The sequence below is a fragment of the Drosophila virilis genome, chromosome 2 (genome assembly GCF_030788295.1).
Source record: "Drosophila virilis strain 15010-1051.87 chromosome 2, Dvir_AGI_RSII-ME, whole genome shotgun sequence".
Taxonomy (NCBI): domain Eukaryota; kingdom Metazoa; phylum Arthropoda; class Insecta; order Diptera; family Drosophilidae; genus Drosophila; species Drosophila virilis.
The window spans coordinates 623,385-646,182 of NC_091544.1; the positions used below are offsets into that span (position 1 = coordinate 623,385).

The 22,798-nt window shown below is 42.4% G+C and overlaps 7 protein-coding genes and 1 long non-coding RNA gene across 9 annotated transcripts; 4 read left to right on the forward strand and 4 right to left on the reverse strand.

Annotated features, from left to right (window-relative positions):
• The first annotated feature begins 1,246 nt into the window (after positions 1–1,246).
• Positions 1,247–2,374, forward strand: LOC6635191 (valacyclovir hydrolase). The gene has a single exon (XM_032439231.1). It carries the CDS (start codon positions 1,499–1,501, stop codon positions 2,345–2,347), a length of 849 nt encoding a protein of 282 aa, XP_032295122.1. The 5' UTR covers positions 1,247–1,498; the 3' UTR covers positions 2,348–2,374.
• Pebp1 (Phosphatidylethanolamine-binding protein 1) lies at positions 2,360–3,039 on the reverse strand. Its single transcript, XM_002058355.4, has 2 exons — positions 2,603–3,039; positions 2,360–2,540 (listed from the first exon to the last, which is right to left on the reverse strand). The coding sequence occupies exons 1-2, from the start codon at positions 2,995–2,997 to the stop codon at positions 2,405–2,407; spliced, it is 531 nt and encodes a 176-aa protein (XP_002058391.1). The 5' UTR covers positions 2,998–3,039; the 3' UTR covers positions 2,360–2,404.
• Positions 3,040–3,167: 128 nt separating this feature from the next.
• On the reverse strand, positions 3,168–4,066 carry LOC6635204 (protein D3). The gene is made up of 2 exons (XM_002058356.4): positions 3,456–4,066; positions 3,168–3,398 (listed from the first exon to the last, which is right to left on the reverse strand). Exons 1-2 carry the CDS (start codon positions 3,854–3,856, stop codon positions 3,260–3,262), a joined length of 540 nt encoding a protein of 179 aa, XP_002058392.1. The 5' UTR covers positions 3,857–4,066; the 3' UTR covers positions 3,168–3,259.
• A 321-nt stretch (positions 4,067–4,387) lies between these two features.
• On the reverse strand, positions 4,388–6,488 carry AP-2mu (adaptor protein complex 2, mu subunit). The gene is made up of 3 exons (XM_002058357.4): positions 6,152–6,488; positions 5,641–6,079; positions 4,388–5,568 (listed from the first exon to the last, which is right to left on the reverse strand). The coding sequence occupies exons 1-3, from the start codon at positions 6,326–6,328 to the stop codon at positions 4,871–4,873; spliced, it is 1,314 nt and encodes a 437-aa protein (XP_002058393.1). The 5' UTR covers positions 6,329–6,488; the 3' UTR covers positions 4,388–4,870.
• A 64-nt stretch (positions 6,489–6,552) lies between these two features.
• On the forward strand, positions 6,553–7,924 carry Rpn7 (regulatory particle non-ATPase 7). The gene has a single exon (XM_002058358.4). The coding sequence runs from the start codon at positions 6,665–6,667 to the stop codon at positions 7,832–7,834; it is 1,170 nt and encodes a 389-aa protein (XP_002058394.1). The 5' UTR covers positions 6,553–6,664; the 3' UTR covers positions 7,835–7,924.
• A 113-nt stretch (positions 7,925–8,037) lies between these two features.
• Positions 8,038–21,506, reverse strand: LOC6635208 (protein bric-a-brac 1). Of its 2 annotated transcripts, none has more exons than XM_015169381.3 (3): positions 20,756–21,502; positions 11,357–12,277; positions 8,038–8,905 (listed from the first exon to the last, which is right to left on the reverse strand). In XM_015169381.3, the coding sequence occupies exons 1-3, from the start codon at positions 20,958–20,960 to the stop codon at positions 8,241–8,243; spliced, it is 1,791 nt and encodes a 596-aa protein (XP_015024867.1). In that variant the 5' UTR covers positions 20,961–21,502; the 3' UTR covers positions 8,038–8,240. The 2 variants fall into 2 exon arrangements, with proteins under 2 accessions (XP_015024867.1, XP_002058396.1); XM_002058360.4 differs by lacking the exon at positions 8,038–8,905 and adding an exon at positions 9,401–10,561 and having other exon boundaries at positions 20,756–21,506.
• LOC116651889 (uncharacterized) lies at positions 8,912–11,743 on the forward strand. The gene is made up of 2 exons (XR_004304895.2): positions 8,912–9,395; positions 9,455–11,743. It is a non-coding gene; the product is annotated as an uncharacterized lncRNA (long non-coding RNA).
• A 513-nt stretch (positions 21,507–22,019) lies between the features above and the next one.
• LOC26530960 (uncharacterized) lies at positions 22,020–22,584 on the forward strand. The gene is made up of 2 exons (XM_015169495.3): positions 22,020–22,175; positions 22,243–22,584. Exons 1-2 carry the CDS (start codon positions 22,160–22,162, stop codon positions 22,395–22,397), a joined length of 171 nt encoding a protein of 56 aa, XP_015024981.1. The 5' UTR covers positions 22,020–22,159; the 3' UTR covers positions 22,398–22,584.
• Positions 22,585–22,798: the final 214 nt, after the last annotated feature.

The window sequence follows — 22,798 nt, forward strand, 5'->3', positions numbered from 1 at the left end:
AACTATTCTAATAATTAAACAATGCCTGCTTGCTTGGGTGAAAATACTCTCGGTTGTATACTCTTGTTCGCGCCTGGGTGTATACTACGAATAAGCCCGACTGCCGTGTGTAGGGCATCAGAATGCCAAAAATTAAAAGCTTCCTTACTTCGACGAGCCATGCATATGCGTACTACTAACATACATATGCACAGACACACATACAGGCACGCACACACACAGAAGCACACTCACACACATGCGTAATGAGCGCTGAACACGCAGGTTCATAACCTGCACCACTTGAAGCGTATTAGAAGGGACAGAATATATGTACATACACTTATACAGGGACGTCTAGGACGACCCGTGTAAATGCCTTGACATTTATTACACACTTCACAACTTCGACAGCTCAGCGTCAAATTCAATTTGCATTTGCTGCTGCATGTGTGTGTGGGTTGCTTGACCACATGGGTTTCTGCACGGGAACTCTTGGGTTAATCGCGTCAAATATGCAACTTTGCACGAATCTCGAAAGGCGGGCACGATTATATTTGATGTACATATTAATGTACATGTATTAACGTTACACTCTGCACATTTCTTCAGCATTAAAATCACGTACTAACCAAAACGCAGAATGAATTTTAAATTTTATTATAATAATTTCCCATTTCGACAAGAATTATACCCGCAATACCGCGTAGTCCTTTCGGACGCTTAAACAGACTGCTGCAATGTGCTGCAGCGACTGAGTGTTTCATAGCAAGAAGCTTTACAGCGTGTGCAGACCGGGTGATTCGGGCTAGCGGTGTCAGCTGAGTGCGGCGCCTTCAACAACTTGCTATAAATAGATATAATTATGTTAATTTTATATTATATTAATTTCAATTCAGGGTGAAATTTTGAAAGTACTGCATACTTTCGTATACATATACATACAAATTGTGAATTATTGCCATACACTTTTTGGGGATTTGACGTAAGTAAAAAAGTTTCGACCATGGTGCTTTAGACAAACTCCATCGATTTGACTAAAACATAGTCACGCAAATGCCAAGATATGCAAGCCCTTGTCTGAATTATGGGTCAACTTTTATGATTATGTATAAAACTAATTAAATTTTTGCAATTGGAAGGGAGGCAAGAAGTTAGACACGGCATTGCACACTAATAACAGCCCTGTTTACAGTTTTTAAATACAATTTGTGATCAGTGTAAATAAAAGTTATCGAACCAGTGCTGTAAAGCTCTACGCAGCAAGAACAGAAAATAACAAACAAAGCGCAGAGAAGCTTGCCGGACGGGAAATCTCCGCTGCTCGCGCCAGAGTTGACAGCTGTGCGATTTATCAGAGAGCTTATCGAGCACTTTACAAGGCGTGTGTGCGCACCTGGGTGTGCACCTGTGGTTGTGTGTATTTACACAAACAAGAATGAAAACGCGCTAATTTAAAGTGCACTCGAAGCGGACAATTTGACTAAAGTTTCTTTTGTTAATACCAGCACCTTACGTAATGCTCTCAGGCACTCAACTGGGCCGTCTGGCAGCAGGCCGTCTTTTGCCGGGACTTGTGGCTAGACATGCCCACACGGAGCGCAAGGTGCGGGTCAAAGATGCCGGCGACCTGCACATTGTCGAATCCGGCAGTGGATCACGCAGTTTGCTGCTGATGCCCGGAGCTCTGGGCTCCGCCTGGACGGACTTCAAGCCACAAATAGAGCAGTTGCCCAAGCTGCTGCCGGATCACACAATAATCGCCTGGGATCCGCCTGGCTATGGCAAATCGGTGCCACCGCAGCGCAAGTTCGGGCTGGAATTCTTCCGAGAGGATGCAGAGGCTGCCGTTAATCTGATGCGTGCCTTGAACAGGCCCCGGTTTTCGGTGCTGGGCTGGAGCGATGGCGGCATAACAGCCCTAATACTCGCCGGACGTCATGCAGATGCCGTGGAAAAGCTGGCCATTTGGGGTGCCGGCGCCTATTTGAATGCAGATGAGGTGAAGGCGCTAAAAGCGATCCGGGACGTGGCCAAGTGGTCACCACGCATGCGTGAACCTATGGAGCAGGTGTATGGCGCCGAGCGCTTTGCCCAGCTGTGGGCAGAGTGGGTGGACGCCGCCTGCGCTTTCTATGCGCTGCGCGATGGCGACTTCTGCCGCACGGAAGTGGGCCAAGTGAAGGCGCCAACATTTATACTGCACGGCAAAAAGGATCCCATGATTGCGGCCGAGCACGTGCCCTGGCTAAAGCAGCGATTGCCACTGGCACGCTACCACGAGTTTCCCGACGGCAAGCATAACATCCATTTGCGCTATGCGGCGGAGTTCAACCAGCTCGTGGCCGAATTCTTCGAAGGAAAATAAAGCACGAAGGGATTTGCTTATGGAAAATTTATTGCTTTATGTTTTGGAACAGAGTGTTTACTTGATGTGGGCGCGAATGGTGGGCACATAGTCGTCGTACTGCGCCTGGAAAAAGTTGCCGGCAACGGGCGTGCCAAAGCTGTATTTGGCCACGTAGTCGCGGATCTTCACGTTGAGACGACCCTCCAGGGTGCTAAAAGGGGAAGAACAAATGGGATTACTTGAAGAATTGGGATATATTTGAGGAGCACCCACGTCTTGTTGATGAACTTGTCGCTGGTGATCTTGTCGCCCTGCTTGAACACGAAGAAGACGTAGCGATGCAGGCCGCTGCCCTCGGCTGGGCCGGCGCCCACATACTCAGCCAGGACCTGGCCGTCGGCGACCTTGTTGCCGGGAATGTTGATGACGGCCCAGTGGAGTACTTCACGCATCTTGGGATCGGTGCGGCTGGGCGCATCGGGATCGACCATGAGCAGAGTGTACAAAGCGCCAGCCTCGGCATCCCAGCTAACGGTGGGCTCATCCTTCACCTGTGTGGGCGTCAGCTCCTTGCCCAGATCCACCTGTGCGCCGGACGGATAGGTAACCGTTGCCCGCGCCTTGGGCTTCTCGTCAACAATGTCGGGAATAATGCCGCTGGTGTCCATGGTGCTCTGTGATGCTCTCTGTCTGGCGTTGAGGCAGTGACTCTGCCTTCGATGCCGCGCCGTGCGCTATTTATCGATCCGGGCCGGCTGGCCAACGCTTCCGCTGCCAAGTCATCGTTGGCTCTAATCAGTTTTGTGCACTTTTGGCTAGATAAAGATAAAGACAAAGATAAAGATAAAGACACCCAGCTGATACGGGCCCGGTTGACTTTATTGACCAGAAAAATGACTACAGCATATTGCATAAATTTTGGAGTCCAAGCTAGCCGGTAATATCCTTATTCCGTATGGGCACATAGTCATCGTATTGCGCCTCATAGAAATTGCCGGCAATGGGTTGGCCCAATCCATGCTTGGCTGCAAACTGGCGGGTACTGAAGTTGAGGCGACCCGTGCGAGTGCTAAAATGGGCAACAAGATATCAGTAAAACCCGGAGCAGGAGCAGTCTCTTACCCACCGTCTGTCTATGTGCAGCGACTCATCAATCCTTTCGCCTTGGCGGTACAGCAGAAAGATATAGCGATGCAATCCGGTGCCCTTGGGCGGGCCCGAGCCGACGTACTCCGCCAAAGTTTGGCCCGCACCCAATTGGTTGCCCGGTATATTGACCACGGCCCAGTGTAAGATCTCACGGAACTTGGGATCTGCGCGACTGGGTGCATCGGGATCCACCATCAACAGCGTATGCAGAGTTGCTTCATCGCCCTCCGCGGCCTCCCAGGTCACAAGCGGCTCGTCCTTTACCTGGGTGGGCGTCAGCTCGTTGCCCTCCTGGACAGCGAGCTCACCCGCATAGCTGACCTTCAGCTTGTCCTTGGGCGGCGCCTCATCGAGCACATCGGGCACAAGAGCATTCATATTTTCGTCTTTTACTGACCAGGCGACGTGTAAAATAAAATCTCAGTCGGGCGATATCGATTTTCGTTATCGCCGTGGTAATTTCGTAATTCGATACGGTGATTCAGACAAATGATAAGGCAAAAGGTGGACAGCTCCTTCTCCTCAGCACACACATGCATTCATATATATGTATATAATATAATTCCAATTAATTAATATCCAAACAAAATTGCCAGGCCTGGTGACAACTATCGTCGTCTTTATAAATCAAAAATGAACTTTGATCCGCGCAAGTTTTTCCAGATAGTAGCCCATGCACACGGCCACAGTCTAATATTTTATAGGTCTTTTAAAGATATCTTTATATATATATATATATATATAGACCTCCCCATACCCAGGCAAATTCATTTGATTTTTGACTGTGTGCATTTATCAGTTGATTCCTAATTAACTTTAGCTGGGCCATAGATATATACATTTATATATATCAAATCAGTTGACACACATCACAACTATCGTCTATATTTTATATAAAATGCTTGCTCATTTATTTGAGTATATGCATATCTTGCTATTTATTTATTAAACAATTCGATTAACACTTTGAATATCAATATTATTAGCGCGCTCTGACAGAGTTTTTGTCTATCAAATACATCCATGGGGGCAAACATTTAATATAATAATACATAAATCATAATTAGGTGTAAAAAGTGAGATTTAAGACGCGCGTAGTCTAATAAAATTACATAATATAATATTGTAAATAATAATATAATATAATGGTATGTTTAATATGTGCCTATATATATGCATACATAGTTTAGAGGATGGGCCAACTATAGTAAATATATGCATTTAAGGCCCGTTGCTGAAGAACTAAATTTGGAATATGCGACAACATTTGTTCAATTTGATTGAGAGAAATTCCAATAACATTGAATATTGGCAAAAGCTTTAAATTCTCTTTCTTTTGTCGTCCTTGTGATACATTTGCTCGATTGCTTCCGGGAGGCCTGAAGTTGGGCTTTAACAGCGTGTCTCGTAGAGACCGCTGCGTCCGATGTAACGCACCCATTTGACCACATCGTGATCGGAATAGTTAAGCTTGGGCTCGAACACTTTCAGGTAACGCACCTTGAAGCCGGACGGTGCAAATGGCACCTCGAAGTTCATGGATATGGGCGGGCGTGTCCATTTCTTTTTAGTGTCCGTTTCGAGCAGTTCAATTTCGGCTGAAAGTTGGGTTTCCTTCATTCCCGCCATCCGTTTGATTTTCCACACAATCGCATTCTCCGAGGCCTTGTACTTGGCCTTGCCTTTCAGGCAAATCAACTGCACGCCCGAGGTGTTGAGCGGTGTGGGTATCTTAACCTCGATCTTCTGGCCAAGCAGCGAGGGCTTAAAGTTAGACTTCAGCACCACCTTGGCCTCCATTTTGGTGCGGCCCACCTCGCGTACCAGGGGTATCACACGGAACGGCAGCGATATGTCCTTAGTTGTACGGTAGCGCATCAGCTCAAATTCACCGTCCGGCGGTATGAAGCTAATCGAATGCTCCGTTTCAAATTTGCTCAGCTTGACGCATTGATGGAACTGGCAATCGTCAATTACGACCACCGGCTTGCCGGAGCGCGATGTCTCCGCCTCGGAATTGCCCGAGAGGCCCCTGCCCTTAGACTCCATGACAATTTTATCGTTGATTCCAAACTTGCATTCGGGCATTCCTAAAAATCGAATTGATTGAAATCGAATTGAATTAATTATGGTAATGATCGAAGAAGTGGATCGGAGCTCACCTGACAAATACGACTTCATGACTACTTTGCCGGCAACGTGTGCCGATAGCACCTGACCCTGGGGGCTCATCAGCAGATTAACATACTCGAGCACATCAAGGAACAGTTCGTTGCGTCGATATTTGATGCCCTCGCGTCGCCAGCCAATCTGGCCGGTAACCTGTGAGGTTATTTGCATTTGCTCCTCCTTGGTGGCTGATTTGATGCCCTGCTGCGTAATGAACGTCTTTAGTGTACCCGAGTCGGTATTCTGCGGATAACCGAAATCCAAGATCTCGTCCAGCAGCTCATAGATGAGCACAAAGTTATTCTTGATGTTCTCCTCAGAGATCTTACCAAAGTAAGACTGCATCACCTCAATGATCTTGAGCAAGAACTCAAATACCATCGCAGCATTCACATTTTGCTTGGTGACCGCAGCCAGCCAAATGTTGGCACGCTAAAAGAGGAGGGGAGGGGAAGGAAGAATGGATTAGAGGCTGGGCGGACATCCGGCTGATGTGGCACGTACCTTGATGTGGAAAAAGCTGGTTCTGGCAATGTTGGTCACCGGCGAGCGCACCTGCTGCCTGGCATGGATGACGTTGACTCGGAAAGCGTCCACGGCGTTGCGTCCGATGTCATCGCGATAAACTCGGGAGATTAAAACCTCGCCTTTGTGGTTGTAAACAAACAAGCCACCAATCATATTTGCGCTCTCTAGTTGCGGAAGGAAATCTTTTGAAAATTCGTTCTCTACACGATAAGCACTAGTCGGAAACCAATAATTTTCCACAAATTTGGGGCCTCTTATCACTTTTCCACTAAAAAATCAATTGCTCTCGCACTCCCCTTTTTTCGATAAGCAGCTGTACATCGCTACTATCGATAGAAAATTGCTCAGGTTTTCAACACTGTCAAAAAATCATCGCAGCCAACTTTAACTTGTACATGACTCTGCGGCTTTGACGAAAACAAATTTCATCTTTACTCGGAAATAATTTCCCTGTTTGATTTAATCGAGACATAAAGTTATAACAAAAACATGCCTGCCGAAAACCTTGAGGAACAGGGTCTGGAGAAGAACCCCAACCTGGAACTGGCTCAGACAAAGTTCCTTCTGACGCTTGCGGAGCACAAACAAGATGCGGCACTCAAGACCAAGCTGCTGGATGCAATACGCGCAGATAATATGGCTCCATGGTACGAGCACATCTGCACTGAGCTAAACTGGAATGTGGACAAGGATTTGCTGGCACGTATGCGCGAACAGAATCGCATTGCAATTGAACAGTTGGACGCTGCCATTGAGGATGCCGAGAAGAATCTCGGGGAGATGGAGGTGCGCGAGGCCAATCTTAAGAAATCGGAGTACTTGTGCCGTATTGGCGACAAGGCAGCTGCCGAGACGGCCTTTCGCAAGACCTATGAGAAGACCGTGTCGTTAGGACACCGCCTGGACATTGTCTTCCATTTAATTCGTCTGGGCCTGTTCTATTTGGATCACGATTTGATTACACGCAACATCGACAAGGCCAAGTATCTGATCGAGGAGGGCGGCGACTGGGATCGTCGCAACCGTCTCAAGGTATACCAGGGCATCTATTCGGTTGCCATTCGCGATTTCAAGGCGGCAGCCACCTTCTTCCTGGACACCGTCAGTACCTTTACTTCCTACGAGCTCATGGACTATCCAACCTTTGTACGTTACACCGTATACGTGGCCATGATTGCGCTGCCCCGCAATGAGCTCCGCGAAAAGGTGGTCAAGGGCTCCGAGATTCAAGAAGTGCTGCATGGCCTGCCCGATGTGAAGCAGTTCCTGTTCTCGCTCTTCAACTGCCAGTACGAGCAGTTCTACGTGTATCTGGCGCAAGTGGAGAAGCAGCTACGTGCAGATTACCTGGTGCATCCGCATTATCGCTATTATGTGCGCGAGATGCGTATTCTGGGCTATACGCAACTGCTGGAGTCGTATCGCTCGCTCACGCTCCAGTATATGGCCGACTCGTTTGGCGTTACCGTTGACTATATCGATCAGGAGCTGGCACGTTTTATTGCCGCTGGACGCTTGCATGCCAAGGTGGATCGCGTGGGCGGGATTGTGGAGACGAATCGGCCGGATAACAAGAACTGGCAGTATCAGGCGACCATTAAGCAGGGCGATCTGCTGCTCAATCGCATACAGAAGCTCAGCCGTGTTATAAATATTTAAGTTCTTCATTCTGCTGTAGCATAGATATACTCATACACACCCAAGAACATATAAATTTTATTAAAAAATTCAAGTTATTACAATGTAAAACTATAATTAATGTGAAACGATACAGCTTAATGTAGACAGCAGAAAATGTTTCTTAAATTCGCTAATCAAATGTAAGAACATTTGCATTTATTTATTAACTAAACTCTTTGGAATTTGTTTGGTATCGTTCTTTTTTTTTATTTGAGTATTATTGCATGCTTTCCGTTTGTACTTAATTTGGTCTTTAAATGTATATTTAAATCTCCTCAGCGAAAATACGCTAGGTGGCGTTTTGCTTATCGAAATTTGCTGCCCTTGTTATCGACAACATTGCAACGCTGGGTTCGCGCATTTAAATCATTTCGAAAGTACAATATCAGTGCACATCAGCCCCTTCGTTTTTACACTTCCAATCATGCTCTTTAGTTAGATCATTGCCAATATTGTCATTATCTGTTTGTTTGTTGTTGCTAATGCAACTGCGTGCCATGTCCTCCAGCGCAGCAGAGTTTCGAATACCGCAGTCGAGCGGTTCTTCGCTTTCGTATTTAAGTGCCTCATTTGCCCGCTGCTGCTGCTGTTGCTGATTGGCTTCTGCCGATGCCTTGGCCAGATCATGCAGATTCTGCACCACTTCATCTATTATAGGGGACCCCGGAGTTAGCGCGCCTGGTACCATAGCTATGGGTGGCAGGGCACCCAGCCCGCCTGGATTGTGACGTCGCATTGCGGCTAAATGGTTCGTGCTCAAATTGATCAACGCATTCATCATGACCTTGTTGCGTTGATAGTCCTTGCGCAAATGCTGCCGTATCTCCGTGTGGCAATGTTCGTTGTTAGTTACTATGATCTCGCCCGTGTCAGTCGTGGTAACTCGTGCCTTGCAATTAAATTTGCGTGACAGATTGCACTGCCAGTATTTTTTATCCTTACGCACGTACTGAATGCCAAAAGTGTGACCGTCGTGGACCAGCAACGGTTTGCCGCGCTGACTCAGCATAAACTCGAGCTTGCCTTGAAACCAGTGTTCGCCGGGTGCGACTACAATATACACAAGATTGGCAGGATTGAGCGCATGTACATGTGTGGGTGTGTGTGCTTGTGTGTGTGTCTAGATGTGTATGAGTGTAGGTTATGTTTGATGGCTGGACATTCACAAATGAGCCCCGTTATTATTATTGTCTCATGCAAGCCCCAGGATGTAAGACTTACCTGTTAACACGCTAACGCTACACTTAGGCCCGCTTTTCTCAATGTCTAGTTTCGCTCTCTTCTTACATAATACAGTTTCTGATAAAAAAAAAAAATTGCAAAATTGCGTTTTAAATAAGGACGTCACGTTACAGAAGTTTGAAGAGATATTTTTTGATACTTTCTAACACGATCAAAAAAGTGTGCCCAACTGGCAGTAGTTAAATTGACATTAAAAAATCCAAATGCCGACACTAATAGACAGATTTACTGGACATTGGAAAAACGCGCCAAGTTTGAGAGAAAAGTTCAGATCGGATGTGAAAAGCTATCGCAATTGGTATGTATGTTTCATTTGCATTTGCATTTGCATTTTACATTCGATATACATGCCCGCAGGTAGTACTATATACATTGATGTACATACAATCAAATTGAATTTCGTCTATAAAAACACTAACTAAGCGGCTCCAGCCGCAATAAATTATCGTTGTCTTATTAACTAGAAACGGCGCCCTCAGATGTTCTCGATTTTAAAATTGTGACTGGCACTGCCGGGTGATATCGTTATAGAGTCGATGACGTGCGCTGCCGTGCCCGCTGCGCTCTCCGCCGATCCGTCCGCGCTCGCATTGATGTCCATGTGCCGCTGCTCCGTATCCGCTGGCTGTGGCGGCGGCGGGGGGCTCTTCATGCCTAGCGGCGACTCGGTCGCATGCATCGATTGGCTGCTCCTGTTCGACTGCGGACTCTGCTGCTGCAGCTGCGCGGGCGACAGAGGCAGCAGCGATGGCCCTGGCCCCACGCCCAGTTCCAAATGGTGCGGCGAATGTTGCTGCTGTTGCTGGTGATGATGTGGATGCGGCTGTGCCTGCATGGGCAAATGCATCAGATTCGGATTGTGCATTATGTTTTGTATGACGCTGCTGGACGGTGGAGGCGGCGGCGGCGGCGGCTGCGGCGGACCATTGGCCATGCTATGCTGCTCCATGCTGACGTGCGACGAGTTGTGATGCTGCACGAGAAGATTGGGCAGCGCCTGCGTCAGATGTTGATGATGATGATGATGGTGATGCTGATGTGAGCCGGCTGGCGACGCTGATGTCTGGTTAGCGAATATGTTGGCACCCAGGCGCGCGCCGGATCCATGATTAATTTCCACGACGGCTGCTGCCGGGGCAGGCGTCACATGACTGCCCTCAGAGACGTTGTAGCCTGCCTGGCCGGGATTAGGATTGGGCGTAACCGTCACCGAGCTACTGCTACTGGGCGTGCCGGTATTGCTAGCGCCGCCGCGCATATGGGGCATGTGATTGTGAACTCCGGTGGCGGATATAATCCGGCCCAGATGCGTGATGCAGCGCGCCCGACACATGCTGATGCGATAGGACTTGCACAGCCAGTATGTCTTCATGCCCTGCTGCGTGGCGACCGTGTTGTTGCGATTGAAAACGCAATTGCCGTGCAGCAAGGATGTGGTGGACAACATGACCATGTTACTGCCATCTGATCCATCCAAATGGGTGCAGCGTCCGCAACAAATATACGTACAATTGTGGAAGATTAGTGGGGCAAATCTTGCGGGTTAACCAAACAAATGCTTAACGCCTAGACGGAGGATGTTATGTACAAGGAGAGGCTACGAAAATTCGTTTTGGGTAAAATTTATTGCCGGTGGGGCAAAGCATGTCCAGGCAGCGAGCTGTGCAGATAACGCTGGATAATCCAGAGATGGAAACCATGCGCGCACGTGAAACACAAGTGAATTCAAGTGGGATAGGTTCCTATTTGGTTATAATATCAAAAGTATCTATTATCATTGTCGAGTTGGCTTTAAGCTCGGTTTTTATCCCAGTTTTAAGCCAATATCGCATGCGTTCGTGAAATACAATTGAATTCAAATGTGATAATTTCCTATTTGGTTTATAACGTCGAATTGGCTTAAAGCCCGGTTTCCATCCCTGTTTTAAGCCAATATTAACACTGTGGGTTAGTAATAAGAGATGGAAACCACGTGCGCTCGTGAAATACAAGTGAATTCAAATGTAATAATTGCCTATTTGGTTTATATCGTCTTGTAGGCTTAAACGTCAGTTTCCATCCCTGTTTTAAGCCAAAATGATCACTGCGGATTAGTAGTAATTCATGATGGATGAAAGGATGAACCAAAGAATTATAAACTAAAATCGAGAATGCATGCAACAGAGTGACAGAGAGAGAGAGAGAGAGAAAGAGAGAGGGAGAGGGGAAGAGGAAGAGATGTGTTGACACATAGATGGTTAGTTGGAAAGCGTCACCTACTTGATGGTATGTCCATGTGATTGGCAAAGTTCTTGGAATAGTCGCTGGGCATATACAGATCATTTGGATATTCGGTGGCGGGGCCAACGTTGACGCCCAGGCTGCTGCCGCCACCGCTTCCGCTCCCGCTGCTTCCGCCGCCATTGTTGTTGCCTATGCCGACAGCCACGCCGGTCACATTGCTGGAGCTGCTGGCGCCGCTGCTGTTGCCCGCCTTGTAGAAGTTATTGTAGTCCAGATTGAAGGCCGGCGCAAACGGATTGCGCAGCGAGCCGCCAGCTGTTGAAGGACCGGAACTGCCGCTCGCTCCAGCCTGATGATGATTCTCCGCCTCGCGCTTCAGGCTGCCCATATCGTAGCGTGGCTCCACCATGGAGATGTGCGGTATGGGCGGCAGAAAAAACTCTTCAGTGCCCAGAGCATTCTCCATGCCGCCGCCGCCGCTGTCCGCATTGTCGATGCTCTCGCCACCCGGCTGCTCTGTCAGTGATCTGCGCAACTGCTTGCGCGAGTAAATGGACAGGGAGTCGCTGCTGAATTCTGCCGGCGCCGGGCGCTTGCTCTGCATATACATGGGCAAACCCGCATCCGCTCGACTGCCGCTCGGCGAGGTCATCGGCGTGCGCGAGCTGCCCTTCGGCTCAGCCTGATCCGCATCCGCCTTGCTGTGGTTTTGGCTGCTGGCGCTGCTGCTGCTGTTGGGCTCGTCGCCGCCGGCAGCATTTGTCGCTTGACTGGTGGACTTCTCTGATGCACTGGAGCCGGGCGGGCTGTTCGAATTGGTCGCCAGCCCCTTGATCTGCAGCAGCTGGCCGATCTTCATAAAGGACTGTAGCTCCGTGTGCTTGACATTCACGACGCCCTGGTACATAAACTCCAGCAGCTCGCACATGATATTGAAGCTCACATCTTTGAGTATGACTGAAAAAGGCGATGCAGAAAGTGACCAGACATTAGAAAATATATCTCAACAGGAGTTTATTATTTTCCGGCATTGGGTTATAGAAATTGAAATAGAAATAATAAGAAATTGGAATAGAAGTAATTAGAAATTGCATCAGAAATAATTAGAAATAATTCGAAATTAGAGAAAAAAAATGCTTAACAGGAGTTTGTTATTTTTCGGCATTGGGTTTTTTTTTTTAATTCCAATTACGTTCTATATTTAAATATATTTGTTGATGCGACGCAAACATCATCATCAGCTTGAAAGGAGGTCACATTCATAGTGGAGATGTTATCATCGAAGCGCTCAAATACTAAATCAATACATAAAAAAAAACACGCAGCTACGATAAGAAATCTGAAAAAAACTTAAATACAAAAACTCAACAACAACGGCAATAATTATTAAATAAGTAGCATGTCATATCATCGCCGGCAACTGGCAACTGGCGCTGCCTTCGACACGGCCTATGGAACTGTCCGACTATTTATGTTTCTGTTTCTACTACTCTGGAGCTGATCTCGGCACAGTGGTCCACATAGCTTGACCCGGAGGGCAGTATTCCAATTAGAATATAATATCATTTTGCTGAAAGCTCTTTTAAGCTCATAGAGAAAACTTTATATTTCACAAAAATAAGCTTTAATCGAGAATTAAATGAAAAAAATCAACTGACGAATAGGAATCCAGATACTCAACCTAAATCCTTTTTGAAAAATGATTTTTAATGTTTAATATGCTAATAAAAATCTATAATTATTAATTAATTTCATATATTAGGTGCTCAGTAAAAGCTCCTAAAGAAAGCTTTTTTTAAGGAAAATGTGATTTAATAGAGAGTAAACTCTACATTTATTTTTAAACACACCAAAATAAATATCAAGCAAAAGCTTGACCCGGAGGCCAGCAGAAAATATATTAATTGGAATCTTATATATTTTCTGTAAAAGCTCCTTTAAACTCCAAAGGGAAGTTTTCTTTTTAAGAAAAGTGTGATTTAATAGAGAATTAACTGGATAAAAAAATATCAAAATGAATATCAAATCACATGAATATGATATAATTTGAAATAGTTGTTGATTTTTGTGAACCAAAGTTGATTTTATGGAAAACATAATATTAATTCTCAACAAAATGAGATAATGTCAGATTTGTAGGTTAAAGTTGAAATATGTGTACACAAATTTGAATGCAGACTTAAAAGAGCTGCAACATTTGTCAATGGAGCCAATCTCTCATTTTCTTAAAATGAAATATAATGGAACCAACTCCCAATAAATCGAACCCAATCGAGACACATTCGATCCACTATGCCGCATCTCAATACGCTGGCATCAACATCTAGTTAAAATAAAAACAATATTATCACTTGTTCTCAATAACAATATTGTATATATGAAATCTCGAGCTCGACTGGTCAACTGTTGCTTAATCTCATCTGGGCTCACGACGCCGTCATCCTATCCCGTGCCTATCTACGACTCGTATCTGTGCGTCGCCACGTCCGTGTTTGCTAAGTATTGCAAAGATCAAAATCCGGGCAATACTACCTATATATATATACACATAGGAGAGGGCTGCAGCCTGTAACCCTCAACGATCTCAAAAGCCTGACGGCTGATCCCCCATAGATACGCGGCGATAGTTGCAGCTAATCATATATTGAAAACTTATTTTCAATAAAAATAAATTTATAATCAGCGATAAATGTAGAAATCTGTACAATATTTGTCGCAGTACAGAGATACAAAATAAATATATATAGAGACGTGTCGTGGATAGGGACAAAGTGTCGCACAAAGAGATCCACAGACACAGCATGATCGAATCTTCGAGTCATATAAATGTACTGAAACGAATTCTGTAGATAAACTTTTGTCTAAAGTTCACGGAGAACGTGATAAATACGCGTAGCATGCTGCGGTTGCTGCTGTTGATAAGAAGAACATCCACCAAAAAATCTACAAGCACAATTCGGCCTGACGATCAACGATCAACGATTGTCAATTGTTGCCTCTAGCTGGTTGTGTATGTTTAATATATTATGTACACACATAATGTACATATAAAATATTGTGTACATATGTGTATAGAGGTCGGCAGAAGGAGAAGCAGAGCAGAGCACACAAATCGCCCGCCTTGCAGGACAGTCTTTTACGAAAGATTCTTAAGACTGATCTGATCTGATGTGATCTCTACTGGATAGTAAAGATATATATTTAAGTTGATCTGATCTCACTTGATCTTTACCGATCTCTACTTTCCCCACGGCTGTAGGGGCTCTGCTGATCTCTACTGATATTGCCCCACAGCTATATATCGCCACAGCTTACCCGCCATAAAGAACAGTGTGTTACAATATATATTTAAGTTGATCTGTTCTGATCTCTATTGATATCTACCTATCTTAACTCTACTACTCGCGCCACAGCTTTAAATCGGCAGCTCGTCATGCAGCACAGTCAGCCCTCGATATACATACATTCAAGTTTATCTGATCTGATCTTGCCTGCTATAGATCGCCACAGCAGGCGGAATACAGTCCCCAGCTCGCCCTACAGAAATGTCAGTTACGATATACTTGATTTAAGTTCTTATTTTTTTGTGCCCACACCCATTGTGAAGAGCACGCCCACTTGGTGCTGGCGACGACCAATAAGATTGCAGTCGATCGCTTTTGAAAGCAATTTTATTTTATGATTATGATAAATGTTTATCGAATCAGAACGCCAATTGGTTTGGTTTTTGTTTTTGTGCATGTGCCTTGTGCTGGAGTGGGCTGTCGCATTTCGACAATGTCGACTAACTGCCACTAACATTAATAAATAAATGTTATCTTGAAACGCCATATTAATCAGGCAGTCGTAGTGCCAGTTAGGTGTAGGCTAGGTGTAGGGCTAGTCTACCACCTGTGTAAAGGTGGGAAGAGCGTTTCACCACGATATAACACTATCCGCAATCAAGGATATTTATACAACTGGAAAGCCAATTCAACTTATTATATATATATAGTAACCGCTTGTGATGTCAATAAAAATCTTGGAAAGATGGAAAGTTTGTCGCAAGCATTTTTTCTTAACACTTATTGGTTTATTATTATTATTTATTATTTATTACTTATTTTTTATTATTTAGTATCTATTCGCAATTATCCATTATCCATTATTTATTATTCATTATTAATTATTTATTATTATTATTTATTATCTATTATTTACGACATATGATCCATTATTCATTATGTACTATTCATTATTCATTATTTATTTATTTATTATTTATTATTCATTAGTTAGCTTTCATTATTAATTATCTATTTATTTACTTTTTACTCGGTTATTGATTTTTCATTATATTCTCCCGCACCTTAGTGGTAAATTGAGATGGAACGTTAAATTCGTTCAATCGGTTTCAAATTAAATTTCTCTCCTCTACACAAAAAGTTAATGAATGAAAATTAATTATTTAAGAAAATCAGTCATTAATGAATATCATTTTATATATATGCATATACTTTTAGTTCTTTATGTTTGTAGGCCTATCCTTTTTTAGGACATGCTGGTTTTTTCTAGTGTATGGCCTAATACCTAAGATTGGGCATTTTTTGGCTTAGGTGTTTCAACGTATGTGAGCATTAGCCAAGGAATTAGCCGATAAGTAAATCTATTTGTTGCTACTGCCTTTTGACTCATAAATTTTGAGTATTTGTCAACACAAGGGCTCCATAAAAAACTAAAGAAGTTTCATATGCTGAATGTCAAAGTCTGATATTATATGATACACTTATAACATGTAGCCCCGTTAAAATACGTAACAAAACGACCAATGACTGCTGGAAGACAGGGGCGTACTTTAAAAGGGTGATGCAAAAAAAAGGGGAATTCTAATGCAGAATGAGTAAAATAATACTTTTAATTGTCCTTAACTAAAAATTAAGGTTTTAATTTTATTTTATTTCCCTTTTACAAATAAATTATAAATTTATAGGCAACCCCCGTTGTCTACCCCCATTGAAATTGACAGCTGAAAGGCAGAGGCGTGCTTCGAAAGGATAAGATAAAAAGAAAACCTGAATGCAGAATGAGTAAAATAATACTCTTAATTGCCCTTAACTAAAACATAGGGTATTTCTTAAACTATTTATAAATTTAGTTCACCCCCATTTACTACCCCCATTGAAGTTTTAGTGCTTCCTGAATACGCCGTCCCTGCTACTGGTTTCTGGGCCATAAAAATAACATTGAGTTTGATATTTACGACAAGTTCACCCGGTCGATATTATATTATCTTCATTTATTGCGGCTAATATCAGCAACAGCCAGAGCCAGAGCCAGAGCCCCAGCCCGATCCCTGGAGCACTTGAAGAGGAAACACGGTGGTTCTCGTCTGGCATTGTAATTGTATTTTGGGTTTATTAAGTGCCAATAGAAAACTTATCTCTGCCCAACTGGCCATAAGTCGAAAATCTTATTTTACGATTTAAAATTATACAAAAAAAAAAAAATAAGAAAAACTGATAAACATTCGAGCTCATACTTATTGGTGTTTATGCCAATAATAAAAAATGGGAAATAGATAATATACGAGGATTAGCGTTGTATGAGGCCACAAAATGGCGTAGATATTAGAAGTGCCCACCTCTTTTTAAGTATTTTGTATATATCGATCGCAACACGGCAACAACTAGAACAACGACAACGGCTATATCAATATACAATATACAATACGGCAATTCATATCTCGCTCCGGTAACCAACTCAAGCCTCCGAGCACCCCTAATCAATATCTCGAAAAAGTCTTCAAGTGCCTGTCGACTAAAGATGGGCGCGTGTCGAAGTACAACTCACGACTTATCTAAAAAATAAATGCATTTCATAGATAAATTAATTTAGACGGTTGCCTTAAGACTAAAAGAACGTAAACTAAAAAATATCAAGTTCGCCAAAATTAATGAATAATACAATTTTGCGAATTGTGTCGAAATTGTTAACGAGATCTATATGTTCCATTTCCTTTCCTTTGTGTGATCTCTCACGATGTTTGATGTTTGTCGTTGTCTTAATTAGACACGTCCGAACAGACATCCAGCTCTATTTTAGACACTTGAAATGCACACGAAAATAATTCACGACTTATTGAAAAAATAAATAGATTGCATTGCATAAATAAATTTATTTATTTTAGTTCGAGTCAACTAAAAATTGGAAAGAACGCAGAGAACCAATATTTAAAGTTAGTAAATAATAAATCGTTTTTATTATGTAATGAGATTCTATATGATCAATTTTGATATAAATCTTTCTTTTAATTCAATTTAATTTTTGTTCCCTTCTCATATTCCCAGTTTCTCTCACGATGTTGGTTTTTCTGACTCGTGTTCGTACACGTCGGGTTCATTTGACACGACATGCTCCCAGCTCTTCTTTGGACACTCGGCGTGCAGAAGTGCCGTTAGGCCCCGGGCAATCGGGCACCGGGCAACCAGTTGCTCAGTGTTGGGCAATAAATGATTGTTGGGCGCGATAAAAAGATAAAATGTTTGACTTTTGTTGTTGGACAAGTAGTTGCTGCTGCTGCTGTTCGTTGTTGTTTGTTGTTATTTAAGTGTAACACGCAGGAGCAACAACTACAACAACAACAACAACAACAAAAACAAAAAAAACAACGACAACAACACCAACACCATCATTTGGCTTGTTAGCACCTTAACTTATTGTTTTTGTTGTTGTATTATGACTTGGTTTATTTATAATTATTTTTACCCAAAAGCATTATTTATAGCCTATATTAATATTCTTTATCATTGAAAATAATACTTATGGTGCTGTTCCCTTCTTGTTAATATACCCTTTACCCACTAAGTATGACCAAAATATAAGGGTATCATGGTTTTGTTTTTAAATATGTAACACAGACAAGTTTATTATTTTTATTTTTCTTAATCATTTTTATACTTTTTTATATTTTCCCAAAATTTGACATCAAGGTTCCCTTATACCCTATAACACCTATTCTCCCAAAATGAACTTATGGAATTTAAAGACAATCTTGGAGAATATTAATTGCTCTATTTATATAACTGTTTGTCCTGACTTTTGTAAGACTTATGAAAAATGCATTCCTGCTTGAGTGAAATGGAGGCCACAGATTTTCGTTTCAGCATTTTCAATAATCTATTCGTAAAATCATGTGGGACGTGTTTCAAGCTTTCTTCACCCCAAGCTTTCTGGGTGAGATTATAAGGGCGAAGTTTCAAGTTTTGTCCATTTTGCTTTAAACTTATTTCCAGCGATTTGGTAAATTCCACCCACAACAGTGGAAAATTGCGGAAATCGGTCGTCGTTCGACCTTTAGTTTACCGTACGATCGATTTCAATATTATTCTCAAAGTTCTTTGTGAGAACTTATTTGATACGTCCCTCGGGCAAGGCCGGGTCATACTTTAGTTATATATACATATATCTAAATATATATATATTTATAAATAGATATAGATATAGAGATATATCTCTTTTTAACATCTAGATTCGCCAAGTCCAACAGACTAAGAGACACATTTGCAGGGTATCTGCTAGTTGGCCAACTGCTACTTCCTTTCTGTTTTTTTTGTTGGTGTTGTTGTTTTTGTTGTTAGGTAGCACATTTCCACAGCTACTTGAAAGATAAAACATTGTTGTTTATTGCCGCTTGATCTGATAAAGCCACCGTGCAGCAGGCGAGGCGTGTAGAACAAGCCAACGACGTGGCAGGCAACCGGCCGGGTAGCCGGGCGATATCATATCCATGAACAATTCCAGAGTCCATGCCCAATATCTAGGTTGAGTTGAGCATTTGATGTGCATTTGATGAGGTCAGCAACGCACCCAACATGAAGTGGAGCTACCTTATCAAGGGAGCACTCGCATCGGCGTGGACTGGGCCATATGGAGGCCAATGGATAGCTGCATCTGGAGACAACGTGGCGACGACTAACCAGCCCAATAGAGGATTATCAGCAATGATTTTTGATTTATCACTGAACCCAAATAGATATACACATTCGTCTTAGACTTGGAGTTGGGTTCTTGTTAACTCTTAAATGTGACATCGAAATTTATGATATGAGCTTGATTTATATCGAGCACGGCACGGGTGGGCATCTGACAACTGACGGGCGTACTTAGATAAAGCGACAGGTGGACAGGACCGTGGACAGCGGGCATATCAGTGATAAAAATTCACCATGTCGATACCTTTGCAATCCGTGTACAGTAAAAGAAACAATGTGGACAATGCTTGTTCAGGGAGACGTCCGTTTTCTATGAGAAGGGAACTAACTATCCGTACAAATTAAATACCCTTGCAGACACATAATCTGCTTGTAATAAACAGCGGAACCCGTAAGAATTCCAGACAACTTGAAAGATTTATTTTAGATAAAGGGTAGCTAAGTTAATAATAATCCAAGAATTTGGAGCAATATTTCTTATGGATGCTATAAAAAAATTTAGCTCGATCCATAAGGAGGAAACAATCTTTTCTATAAAATATCCTGCATTTCAGACAACACTTGATGTTCTCCATATTATTACAATTATTATTTCAGAAGCTAATTTTGTAAAATTCTAGAACTTGAAGTGTTTTCTATGTAAGCTATATAAAAGTTCTTTTTATTCAAAATCGTGGTTGTTTAAATTTTCCTTTTATATATTTAAATCCAATTCCCATTATTCCTTCTTTCTTCTTTGGGGGTTTTTTTTTTTACCAGGAAGAGGGTCATAAGAACGTCCACCAAGTTGAGATCGATTTAGAAAAGAATATTAGATAATTAATGGGACTACCAAAAATTATATGTTCGCTCCAGCGAGCTGTCCATTGTAGACAGTTTACTGTACATTCAGGGCAAAACTTAGCGCGCCTTAAATTTCCCTTTTATAATTCCCATTCATTTCTTCTTCAGGAAATTTTGTTGTACTATTAAGATATTCATACCAACGTCCACCAAATGGAGATCAATTTCTATAAACGAATTAAAGATAATTACTGGGATTACCAAAAATTAGATTCTCGCTCAAAAGAGCTGTCTGTTACTGAAAGATTTTACTGTACATTTCCCCTTTATTTATATATACTTATTTATTCCTTCTTCAGGGAATTTTTTGTTATGTAAAAAGAAGAGAGCCACAAAAAGTCAACCAAATGGAGATCAATTTGTGTTTAATATTTTAAGATAATTATTGGTACAACCAAAAATTAAATATTCACTTCAGCGAGCCGTCTGTTAGTAGACAGTTTACTGTACATTCTGCGCAAAGCTTGGTGCGGCGCCGCGTGAACAATTTGGGCAAACAAATGCTAAATAAATCGGAACACACACAAAAAAACAACTTGTGAAAAGAACGTGCCAACAATTAAATATCCACATACATATACACAGTCTTATATATTTAGAGAGCGTGTGTGTGTGTACTTACTGATTGGATGCTGGCAGGGATTGGTGGTGAATATCTCCTGGAAGTACGGACTGCATATGGCCAGGACGATTTTGTGGGCCTGCAGCAGCTTGCCGTCGCAGGCCAGGGTGACGTCTACCAGGTCGCCGCGGTCGTACAGATTCTGGAAGCCGCTCGCGATATTGTCCTGGAAATTTTTCCAGCAAAGCTTGAACTCATCGTCCATGGCGGTCGCCAATTGTCGGCCGCGTTTCACGGCCAGCCAGCTGTATATATTGGTATTTATTTAAAATACTTTTATTTGTCGTCTTCTTGCTGGCGACTCGACTTATTTGCAATTGTTTCTAGTTAAATGTGCAGAGAAATCTTGAGTCTGTGTTTTATTGCCGTTTTTTAATGATTCTTGTTTATTTGCTTTTGGCCGTGATTTCTTGGCTCGTGCACTTTGTGGCTGACATTCACAACTGAGATGCCACAGAATGTCAGGTAGAACATAAACACAAAATATATATATATATGTATGCAAAAAGCACACTCACGAGAGCCAAACGCCGTCGCGAATGTAATTTGGTATTTTATTTAAACAGATGCTGCAAAACAATTTTAGTTTGTTGTCGTTCACGCGCACGAAACACGAACCGTCTGCGAGCACAGCCAGATTGACTTTGATTTCGGTTTTAATTAACACTTTTTGATTTAAAACATTTTTATCAGAAAAGCGTGAAATGGCAGCGGACGCTGTTTACGTTTCGGTTCGGTCGCCGTTCATAACTGATAGAGAGAGCGAGAAAGAGAGAAGCAAGAAATCATGCGCACAAGCAAAACAGCTGTTTAACGAGTAGTGCTGTAAAGTGCGGAAAATGAAGATGGCGGGTGATTAAATTCAAATGGCTCAAAATGGGTTTTTCCTACAAGCATGAAATGATTATCATATTTTAACAGTAAGACAGTCTTCTTTATATTTATTCTTATACTATACACATCCCTTAAGTAAAGAGAACTTACTGATATTCGATTTATTCAATCGATGTTCGATACATTTCTCTGATAATATTTCCAGGCGCGGACTATAAAATTAAAAAGCGCCAGCAGTGCTGATTGATAAGCGCTTATCTAAATTTTGTAAACTCGCCGACACTGTTCGGCTGAGGTCGACTTAGTGTGTGCGGTAAAATCGTAGAGCCAAATATTGCCAATGCGACCGTCACAGTAGATAACGTGGCCGTGTATAACCCACTTTGTGTTTTAAACAAAAACAAAGAATTTCTTATCTGTGAATGGCTTGCACGTTAATTATATACACACCCAACCATATATAGGTGGATACCAATGCCAATTGGTCACCGGTTTGATTTCTCTGATTTAGTACTTTAAAAACGTTCAACTGCTTTGGTACAAACGACATTTGATTATCTTCCTATTATAATGGGTGGTTGTTGTAGTAAGCAAACAACGCAGCTTAAGCAACGATTATTCAAATAATTGTAATCTCTATTAACTTTCTTCAGGTACTAGTAAATCGGTCGATTTGCCAGCTGTGCCGCCAGCGCCAGCTAAGCAGCGAGCCACAACGCTACCGGAATTTCCGAGTACGCTTTCAAACAATAATTCCGGCATTTCTACATTGGGAGGAGCTACGAACAGAGCACTTGAAGAAGATTAGCAGGGCTAGAGCAATGAAACTAATAAAGAACATCTACAAGTAATTTCAAGAAATAATTATTAAATATGCACCCAATTAGAATTCACGTCAAATTTTCCTTTTAAAAATAAAAAGTTTAAGTAATGTAGTTAATATTTTGTGAAATATGCAGCTTTAAATATTAATTATAAAATCAGTTTTTTTAAAAGAGCGCCAAAAAGACTTTTACAACACTCTGAGCACAACTGTTGCTCTAGTGCGCACATAACAAAAATACTAAAAAATACTTCTGTCAAATACTTGTACGCAATATGGTACTACACGCTGTAAGTGTTAAATATACACCTAATATGAATTAACATAAAATTTGCCTTTAAAAAAAGGTTTAGATATTGCAGTTAATATTTTTTCAAATATGCTGT

Bases quoted from the DNA above. Each gene is read 5' to 3' on its own strand.
- LOC6635191 (XM_032439231.1), top strand. From the start codon at position 1,499: ATGCTCTCAGGCACTCAACTGGGCCGTCTGGCAGCAGGCCGTCTTTTG.
- Pebp1 (XM_002058355.4), bottom strand. From the start codon at position 2,997: ATGGACACCAGCGGCATTATTCCCGACATTGTTGACGAGAAGCCCAAG. The intron at 2,541-2,602 runs GTGGGTGCTCCT...TTCCCCTTTTAG, and splicing joins GACAAGTTCATCAACAAGAC to CACCCTGGAGGGTCGTCTCA.
- LOC6635204 (XM_002058356.4), bottom strand. From the start codon at position 3,856: ATGAATGCTCTTGTGCCCGATGTGCTCGATGAGGCGCCGCCCAAGGAC. The intron at 3,399-3,455 runs GTGGGTAAGAGA...TGCCCATTTTAG, and splicing joins TCGCTGCACATAGACAGACG to CACTCGCACGGGTCGCCTCA.
- AP-2mu (XM_002058357.4), bottom strand. From the start codon at position 6,328: ATGATTGGTGGCTTGTTTGTTTACAACCACAAAGGCGAGGTTTTAATC. The intron at 6,080-6,151 runs GTACGTGCCACA...CTCCTCTTTTAG, and splicing joins CCAGCTTTTTCCACATCAAG to CGTGCCAACATTTGGCTGGC. The intron at 5,569-5,640 runs GTGAGCTCCGAT...TTCGATTTTTAG, and splicing joins CATGAAGTCGTATTTGTCAG to GAATGCCCGAATGCAAGTTT.
- Rpn7 (XM_002058358.4), top strand. From the start codon at position 6,665: ATGCCTGCCGAAAACCTTGAGGAACAGGGTCTGGAGAAGAACCCCAAC.
- LOC6635208 (XM_002058360.4), bottom strand. From the start codon at position 20,960: ATGGACGATGAGTTCAAGCTTTGCTGGAAAAATTTCCAGGACAATATC. The intron at 12,278-20,755 runs GTAAGTACACAC...CGCCTTTTTCAG, and splicing joins TCCCTGCCAGCATCCAATCA to TCATACTCAAAGATGTGAGC. The intron at 10,562-11,356 runs GTAGGTGACGCT...TGGATGGATCAG, and splicing joins TCACATGGACATACCATCAA to ATGGCAGTAACATGGTCATG.